Source organism: Columba livia, chromosome 3, assembly GCF_036013475.1.
Source record: "Columba livia isolate bColLiv1 breed racing homer chromosome 3, bColLiv1.pat.W.v2, whole genome shotgun sequence".
In the NCBI taxonomy this organism is placed as follows: domain Eukaryota; kingdom Metazoa; phylum Chordata; class Aves; order Columbiformes; family Columbidae; genus Columba; species Columba livia.
In genome coordinates, this window is record NC_088604.1 from 6,511,302 (window position 1) to 6,521,220 (window position 9,919).

General features: G+C 43.6%; 1 protein-coding gene across 4 annotated transcripts in view; it reads left to right on the forward strand.

Annotated features, from left to right (window-relative positions):
• RUNX2 (RUNX family transcription factor 2) overlaps positions 1-9,470 on the forward strand; it is a 228,372-nt gene extending 218,902 nt beyond the window's left edge. For 3 of the 4 annotated variants that reach the window (XM_065055681.1, XM_065055679.1, XM_021300896.2), the window contains one exon: positions 8,523-9,470. In XM_065055681.1, the coding sequence (XP_064911753.1) occupies positions 8,523-9,205 (683 nt within the window). In that variant the 3' untranslated portion in view covers positions 9,206-9,470. The remainder of the gene's footprint in view (positions 1-8,522) is intronic. The other variant, XM_065055683.1, reaches the window with a different exon arrangement.
• The last annotated feature ends 449 nt before the right edge of the window (positions 9,471-9,919 follow it).

The window sequence follows — 9,919 nt, forward strand, 5'->3', positions numbered from 1 at the left end:
CAATTTCCTTGCTGGACACTCTATAGGAACCTGAAATATCATTGACTCATGTGTACTGAATTCCAGACTTGACTCACTGGCTACTAAAACCATAAGATTGCATGGCGTCTCCTATTTTTCCTGGAAAAAAAAAAAAAAGAGCAGGTTAATATAACTGCATTTGGTTAATTAACATCTGAATCTGCTTTGAAATCTCCAGAGAATAAATGTAAAGAACTTAAACTAATCTCAAACCAGCAAAGAAAAGGCCCCAAATGTCTGAAACTTCAATATTTGTTCCTATAACGTTCCTAGTTGCCTCATCCTTTGAACTAAAGGCAAAAGATACACATCCCGTCTCTTCCCTTTTGTATCTCTTAGTACCTCTGAATTTCATGTCATCACTAGCTTATTCTAGGGACATATATGATGAGAAGTGCTATTGAGAAAGGTACAAAGATTAGATACACAGGTGGTTTTGGAGAAAACGCTGTCTGTCTGGTTACTGTGAAAAATCTACCATGGAAATGGAAAATCTTCCTCACACAATGCAAAACTAACCTGAGAAACTCATTTCCATAGGAGTTAATCAAGACCAAAACCTTGCCAAAGAACAAGGGAAAAAAATAATTTAAAAAAAAAAAAAGAGAGAGAGAGAGAGAAAGGAAAAAAAAGGAAACAAGAAAAGAATAATCAGGAAAAAGCAAAATAATAAAAAAAATGGATGGCATGTTTACAAGACTAACAAGAACTTAATAAGGACATTTGGAAACACAATAGTACTTATTAAGGAAAGAAAACAAGACTCTCAGAAGAATTAAACATGTTGGAAAGGCTATCTTCTTCAAGACATGAAAAACCTTTTGGTGTAGCTAATGGTCAGATTCAAAGAGGTAATTTAGCACCACCTCTACTTTCAGTTGTAGACGATACAGTTGCAGTGCATCTTGAACCAAACTTTGTTAGCCTTCATTGTATAGAAGGTGATCATATACAGTGTAAACACCTGTCCTAGGCCCAAACCCTGATTAATTAATGAAATATCAGGAAAATTTCCCACAACAGATCATGCCATAAGTGTTACTGAAGACTCTTTGATAGCTTCCTTTGAGGCAGCATTTGCTGACCACTGACAGAGGTAAAATACAAGACAAAATGGGATTTTGTCTGATCACTTATAATTCTTTCTTCTCCTTACTGTTTCTTCTGGCTCTCTGGAAGTAGATGTCAGTCTTGCTATAGTTTCAGAGGACCTCAACACTCTCTCCAGCCACTTCTCCATCCTCAGTAAGCTTCTGGAAAGGAGAGCGTGCGGGTGATGAAAAGATGTCACAGAATCACAGAATCACAGAATATCAGGGATTGGAAGGGACCTGGAAAGCTCATCCAGTCCAATCCCCCTGCCGGAGCAGGAACACCCAGATGAGGTTACACAGGAAGGTGTCCAGGCAGGTTTGAATGTCTGCAGAGAAGGAGACTCCACAACCCCCCTGGGCAGCCTGTTCCAGTGTCTGTCACCCTCACTGAGAAGTTTCTTCTCAAATTTAAGTGGAACCTTTTGTGTTCCAGTTTGTACCCATTACCCCTTGTCCTATCACTGGTTGTCACTGAGAAGACCCTGGCTCCATCCTCGTGACACTCACCCGTTTCTATATCTGTAAACATTAAGGAGGTCACCCCTCAGTCAGGAGGTCACCCCTCTTCTCCAAGCTAAAGAGCCCCAGCTCCCTCAGCCTTTCTTCATAAGGGAGATGTTCCACTCCCTTCAGCATCTTCGTGGCTCTGTGCTGGACTCTCTCCAGCAGTTCCCTGTCCTTCTGGAACTGAGGGGCCCAGAACTGGACACAATATTCCAGGTGTGGTCTCACCAGGGCAGAGTATAGGGGAAGCAAGAGCTTTCTTGTCCTTGCATGGCTACAGGGAGGGCTGGGCTGGCAAGTCTCCTTAGACACAACAGATTTTCCTGCTGTGCTTTATTTCTGTGCTCCAAAGAGGAGGGAACAAAAGTTTTCCCCAATTTAAAAAGATGCATTAATAGAGAGGTGGCATGAAGGAGCCGTCAGAAGGCTGCATTGGGAATGTTGGTGGGGAAGATGAAAGTGGCCTTTGCTCCTGGCTCCATTGTGGACTTCTGTCAAAACACTTAATTTTTTCATGTGTTTCAGTCTAGCCCCCATGAAGTGCAGCCAGTGTGAGACTCGTCTGTGCAGTGCTTTGAGCACAGCGGGAAAAATGTGTTAGGCAACGAATATTGTCATGAGGAATTGCCTGCTGCCCAACAATATTACCTCTCTAATGTGCCTACCTCCTCCTCTTCCCGTTCCCTCTCCAAGCTGAGATGTCAGGGCATCCTCAGGGACTCTTCTTTTGTGAAAATAACAGGAGCTGCTGAGCCTACAAAAAGTCTGGCTTTGTCCCATAGGTGTCAAAGAAGGACCTCAGGTTCTTGGAAAATCTGGTCCCAAATGAGTGTAAAAATGCACATTTTTGTCAGGAAGCGAATAAAATCTCACTGAAATTAAGCCAGGGACAAAGATGAAAAAGCAGATGGCCCATGACAAACTGTGAGAACAAATTTGTTCGCATGACATGGGAATAAGTATGTACTCATAACAGACTATTACTCAAGAAATTTTGAAAGAGCACAACTCCACAGGAGTCATAATGTGATTAGTCACATAAAGCCCAGTCCAGCTAGTCCTGGTGTATTGTACCTGAAAGAAGAGAAATAGACCCCAAAACAGACCCCAACAATTAAAAACAAAAAAATCAAAGTGATGCACAAGTTTGTGAAGTCAGAAAAACTTGTAAGGGAATTAAAGCCTATAGAGTGGTTTGTTGATTGCTATTGGGTTGCTTAAAAAGCAAGAGACCAGAGGAAGGAGCTTTGCTGAAGTGACTCAACCAGTAGGTTCTTAGTTTGACAGCACAGAGACAGAGTTGGGGTATTTTTAGTGAAAAATCTGGGACGCTGGGACAGACTTTGCCATGTGACCCATTACAGCATCATTCTGGTAACCTACGATTATTTCCAAAATGTGGTGTTCTGTTTCTTTGCTTGTTTTGTTTCTTTTGTTTTAAGTTATGGGAGTGATGAGTGCGATTGAGTTTGAAAATGAGAGGAACAGGTCTGATTTTGAACACTGTGATCGACTATTAATAACATCCACTTTCATATTAAGGTTGTGTACAAATCTCCTGAGCTTGAGTGGGCATATTTAATTGCATGAAACCACTTTTATCATTAAAGATTGCAGCATCTTGATATATATATATGATATTTTTTGATATTTCCATGTATGCAGAGATGAGTAGATTCCTAGGAAAGAAATGTGATTTGTTTAATCTGAAAAATAATTAATGCCTAATGCTTTTATGAATTTTCTATGCATTTCTAAGCTGCTCACCCAAAAGCAAGTGGGTATTCAGGGCTAGTTTGGATTCACACCAAAAAAAAAGATGCTAGACACAATATATGGAACCAAATTCAGTTTCTGAAATCACACATACACAAACATCGATCCTGGAGTGCTCCCACTGATGCTTTTGTTCAGAGCTGTTCTAATGTGATGTCCGGCAGTCTCTTTACCCAGTGCAGTAATTTAATCCCTTCTAAACTTGATTTACAGCTCAAAGCCCTTCCAAGCTTGAGTGCAGACCAGCAGTGAGAAGCAAGGCCACTCTGACTCTGGATCAAACCTGGGCAGCACAGGAGGGTCAGATCCAGGTCCCAAAGAGGGACTTTGTCCGTGCAAAAGCTGTACCGCCCTCGCTTATGCAGACGTTGCTATTGGACTCTTATTTACCACAAGCTGTTAGGACTTCGGTTTCACTTCTTACCAGAAAGAGGAGGCCGGTGTATATTTAGCCTTTGTTGGGAAGCAGCTGCAGAGTGAAGTGGGAGCGTGTGCACGTACCCGGTCTCACATCACACGCACGCGGATGCTGCAAGTTTTAGAGCAAATTCATAAACCCGAGCAGAAAGAACAGTGCACAAAGGCCTTCTGCAAGTATCACTGGAGGGGCTGCATTGTCATTTCAGCATCTCCATATCCTTAGCATTGAAATAGGTTGTTTGTTCAGTGCTGACTCACTGGAAAGATCATCACCTTTTGAACTACCAGGTCATCTCTTGAAGCACTCCAGGGGCCTAAGTCTCTAGTCTCTTGCACCTTAAACCATGGTTTTATGCCTTCCATGGGAATACAGAGGCAGCACTACCCAATTCCTATTCTAATTTGATAGGGAATTACTTGCTACATCTACATATAAAGCGAAGAACCCAGCTCATCTAACTTCAGACGTTTAGAAGTTAGTCAGCCCGTCTAAGAGAGTTGACTTAGTCCTAGGAGAAGTGGGGGCACTCCAGAGCATGTTCCTCCCACTCTTCTAAGGGACCTGATATCTTGGGATGGCTTGTCCCCAGAGGTGCTTCTTTCTCTGCTGGAGCCGGGATGACTGCCTTGCGCTAGATGCCAGCTAAATAGCTAATGTTAGATGAGCTGAATCCCACGCAGTGTGCTAGCCAGTGGAAAGTCATGCCCCTGCTTTTCCCTCAAGGTTTCTCCTTCACAGACCTTTCCCTTGTTAGCTGACAAAGGACTAAGAAATCAGACTTTGCAGCAATTTGGCTGCAAGGCAGATAAAATCAGTAGTCAAACAAAAGGAGCTAAGATAGCCAAGACTGCCTGAAAAGTTAAATGCATGCTCTTCTCATACGGATGAATGCATTTAAAATGAATCTAGTTTCCCCATTCTCACAGGGCAGCCCATTAATCTTTTGGTATCATCCATCACCATGGGCAGGACAAGTACCAGGAAATCCTCTCCTGGAGGTGCTGCTCTGTTCTCTCTCATTGCTGTATCACCTGGCCTATTTACAGTCCTGGGAATTTTTAACACTCCAAGGTCTTCTCAGAGGTGACAGTGCAGAAGCATTCCCTATTACTTGCAAATAGGTATCACAAAGATGTGCAACAGCTTTCTCTTTGAGAGATCCACAGTAAATAAGGAGGGCAGTGAATGTCAGGCATCCACTGTTTCTAAGTTGGGCACCCATCTTATTTTTATGCACCTGGTATAGGAGTTCTCTTTTGAAATGTAGGCATTTTCAGTGCATGGCATCCATATCTCCAAGTCAGTTATCCTACATTATTCCCAGCAAAGAGATGAAGGCAAGTATTTATCATTCAAGCAATAGAGAGATGATGCTAGACCTATTTAATCTACTGACTGTGAAGAAAGGCTGGGAAATTAGATAAGATGTAGACATCTATACTGTAGGCTGCTAAAGCTGAAGGTGACCTGAACCCTATTTCAGTAGACCAGTCCTCCTGAAGGATGAGGCCAAACTCCCTATGCACTCAATAGAAGAAAGTGACACTGAGTCTTTTCAGAGAGATACAGCCTGTGTGTCCAAACCTTCCCCTTGGGGGCTTTCCCTCCAGATACAACACAGAAAATGCAGAATCTTTCAGGGAATTTCTTCACTAGGCACCTACAGTTCAGTTTTTTAGGTGAAGTGAATCCCAACCCAGGTTTTCTGAGTGTGTTTTCTCTAGCTGGTGAAATAAGTTTTATTCTAAGCTACAAGCCTGCCTTGAAAAGTTGGTCTTTGCATGAGGGAGTATGCTATAGTACCCATCTTCTGTAGACTGGGTGTACTGGAGGATGCTGAATGACCGTGCAAAGTTGGCTTGATATGTTCAGTGAAGGTCACTGTACTTGTCTGAGCACCTTGTCTTCAACATCTCTCTTCTCTGCAGGCATCCATCCAACCCCATTTAGCTACAGCTCTGTCAAGATGCAGATATAACAACCCCAGGAATGAATGTTAAGAATACGCTCTTTCTGCTGGGGCTGTACAAAAAAGTGAAAAAAACCACAAGCACTGCAGTTGTGATGAGTTACGACATTCAGACAAAACAAACAAAGTTAGAGAGGAAGGAAATTAATAGAATAATTCTGCCGTAAATGATAAGCAACTGTAGTAGCTTGCTCCATGCTTCATCATGCTTAGGACTTCCATATTCCTGGGCTTTCTCAAACATGTCCTAGCAAATTTGTCCATGGAGAAAAAATTCTTGACCCTAGCTGACCCTGCTTTGAGCAGGGGTTTGGACTAGATGGTCTCCAGAGGTCCCTTTCCATCCTCAGCAATTCCGTGATTCTAGGATTTTCATCATCAGTTTGGTTCATTAGATATTGAGCGGCTGGATCCATGCTTTTTGTGCCCAGACTGTGCTATATCAGCTCTGCACGTACCCGGCTGTTGATCTGAGCAGTGGAACAGCTTCCACACATCCTGGATACACCAGGCTCCCTGCACGGGTGCTCAGAAGCCCATGTGGAATTTCTTAGCTGGAAGGGTGGGAGCCTGATCAAGCTGAGCAAGATGTGTTTAAAAGGCTGCATGTCACAAATAAATCTTGAGGGGGGATTAGGGGGATGACAAAGCTGTGGCTTCTGATAGGGAAGCCACGCTGTTTGGGAAGATTGCAGTTAAAAGAAGAGCCTTTGGTGACCAGATTTTTGTCTCTATTTCTGTCTCTATTAGTTACTACTCCTTGTACTTTAACCCCAATTATTCTTTAACCATTTAAGAATCAGTTTTGACAGTTATTTGTTGCAGTGCTAAACCAGATTACCTCAAGGTTTGTCGAGTTTCCTCTGCTCTCCAATGCATGGAAAAACACTACATTTCATTTGGTTTGTTTGGGCAGTGTGGACAGGGATTAGCCATGCTATATATGGACCATAAACACTGTTCTGGTTAACACTACGGTTGAGCCAAACCTGAACCTTTCATCTCACCCTTTGCAAACTTTGGTGGTTTGGATGGAAATGGAAACTGTATTTGAACTGTGCTTTATTTTTGTTTTTATTTTGAAAAACCAAATCCCAATCAATAACACTTTGGAAATCCAACATCCAGCATCCTCAGCCCACCTCTGGTGAACAGAGATCGAGTGCCTGTGTAGGCAGGGACTTTGTGTTGGGACAAAAGCCAATACACAAAGGAAGGAAACTGTTTCAAGGAACCTGCAGTAACTTTCCATAAAAATCTCAGGGGCACAGGAGCAACATGCTGAATTTTGTGTCATAATTCACTTTAACCAACATGTGTGTTTGGTTAGGGAAAACATGGTGGTCCCATGTGGAACAAAGATGGACTTCACTTGGCTGCATGACCACTTGGTTTTGTGTTAGAAATGGCAGGGAAAACCCTTTGTTTGCTTTTGACTCACAGTTTCAGCTTGCTATCTGGAATACCAAACCAGCCAGTAATGAAAACGGATTTCTCACATCAGATTTTTTAGATGCCAGAAACAATAATAGTATGGTGTTAACACCTCAGTACTTGGCTTTCTCTAGGTTGTCTTAACCTAGATAAATCTATTACTTTGTCTCTTTGTATCCACAGCAGTGCCTTAAAATTTGCACTTAATTGCAGCAGAAGTAGTTTTAAAAGCCATCTGTATTATACTGACCATTTATGTAGCATCTCACCACCTTCTGTATAATGTGTTCCCCATGCTAAAATAAAGATCTATATAGTGGTACAGTGATTTCACTTATGGAGATCTTTGAGGTTGTTGAAAGGCTAACATTACTTATTATATTTCTAGCTTTCAGAATTATTGTAATAATAGGATCATCCTTACCATACAGTATTTACCAGATGTACACAGTGGGTAGAGTACCTTGGACCATAGTGTTTAAACAGACAGGTCTAAGTCTTTGCATCCCCAAGAGGCTGCTCTATCATCCTAAACTGTATATGCTAGACTCAGTTCAAGCAAGTGTGTTTCTAATGACTTTGGGGGACATTGGATGAGGTCCACTGAACGCTTGCAAGATGACATAGGTGTCAAGCTGGGATGCCCAGTGTCAACAGCTTCATTCTGCCCCTACTTTCTTGATTTTCATAGCTGAAGCTGCTAAATAACTACAGACAGTGATCTACATCTATGTTTTATTGTGTGAGCTCTGTCATGCTTCCACACACAAAAAATAAAATTATTTAAGACTTTAACCCACCAACTAGCTCTTACTCTTTCTGGTGTTGAACTGTCCATTCAAATCAGAATGCTGAAAACTGGGACCCTTTATGAAGTAGCACGTAACTTTGGCTCCAGCAGCAGCCGTCCAGCCCTCACATCTCCACGGGAGATCTGAGTCAGTTAGGACATTACCATCATTCCATGACTGGCCACGAAAACACAGTAGGTAATTCACCAGCTAATGCATACCTATGAGACATCAACCAGAAAAATGTTAAGGCCTGTCCACAGGCTTTATGAAGAATGAGACTGGAAGGATAATTTAGATTAATAATATTAAGTTACATGTTTACCTACAGTAGGCTCTTGTCTTTGAATATGTCTGTTCTTTTCTAATTGGCCTACAGAGAGTATCACTACCAGCTGATGAAATTCCCCCATTCATCAAAAAGACCTAGTTCCACTGAGGTGACAGCAAGCAACAGTCTTTGTGTGTAAGTACATGTGTGAATCGAGGTTCATGATGTGTCTTCCTTGCAGACTCGGGCCCTTGCACGCCTGATGCTCCACCCGCTGCCACTTCACCACCAACCTCTGAAGAACCTGGACCTTTCACAGCTCCAGTATCACCCTCCTGTTCCTCTGACACTGGTACTGCATCATTTTCACCACCCTTACCTGCCTGTGTTGCAGCCTTACATCCCAAGCCGCCTCCTATTCCACCATCATCATCAGCTTCTGCTGCCACTGTTCTCCCTGGACTCCCTTCTCTTCCTTCACCACCCACCTCTACTCCATCCCTGCACCCTGGACTATATTTGCCAGTAGTCCCACCTGGCAGTGCCACCCACCTCATCAACTGGCTGCCCTTCCTTGCTTCTGCAACACTTGCCACCATTCGAGGGAAGGAGGAAGACCAGCCACCCTTACGAACAGGCTCCCTGGAAGACATGAAGCTCTGCAGCACCACACCCCCACACCCTTCCCATGAGGGAAATCCCCAGGTAGCACCCATGGGAGACAGAGCTCTGGGGGTTGCTTCCTCACCACTGGCTGCCCACGCCGGGCCCTCAAGCTCTGAGCAGGCACCAGCAAATGTGAGCGACCTCCTAGCAGAGCTGAGAACGATGAACAGCCATCTGTCCATCATTGCCCAAGCCCTGACACAGCTGGCGTCATCACTGGCTCCGCAGCAGGATGCTCCTGGCACTCCACCTCCTTAGTGCCAGGCTCTGCCCTGCTCACCCTGCTCATAGGGGCTGGTGACAGTGGGGGACAGCCCATGGTGGCGGTAGGGTGGAAGAAAGGGACCCTACCCAAACCTGTCCGTACCGTCTGTGCCCATTTGCTCTGCTCTCTGACAATGACCGTGTCTCCCCAGTGGGTTTTTCTGTTTGTTTATTTCCTCCTTGCAAATGGCTGCATATAATAAAAAATTGTTTTGTGGTCTTGTTAATAAAATTGTTTATATTTCTTGCATTCCTTTCAGATGTGCTTGCTCCCCTCTTCTCTTCCATTAACTACACAAACACTAGTAGGAATCAGTGAGGTCACACACAGGGAATGAGGAGAATCTGAAATGCTGCAAAGTTACCCATGATAATATATGAGGGTGGTAAAACCCTGTCCCAGGTTGGCCAGAGAGGTGTTTGATGCCCCATCCCTGGAGACATCCCAGGCCAGGCTGGACGAGGCTCTGAGCAACCTGATCTGGGTGAAGATGTCCCTGCTTATGGCAGGGGTGGCACTGGATGAGCTCTGAAGGTCCCTTCAAACCCAAACTATTGTATGATTCTATGGGAATGCTTGGGGAGGTGACAAAACCATTCTGAGCAACATGAGGGGACACAGACAGGAAAGAACAAAATAAAACTCTGAAAAATTTTCCTGTTTCTCTCCATCCACACTGCACGGAACAATTCTGTTGAATTTGGAGC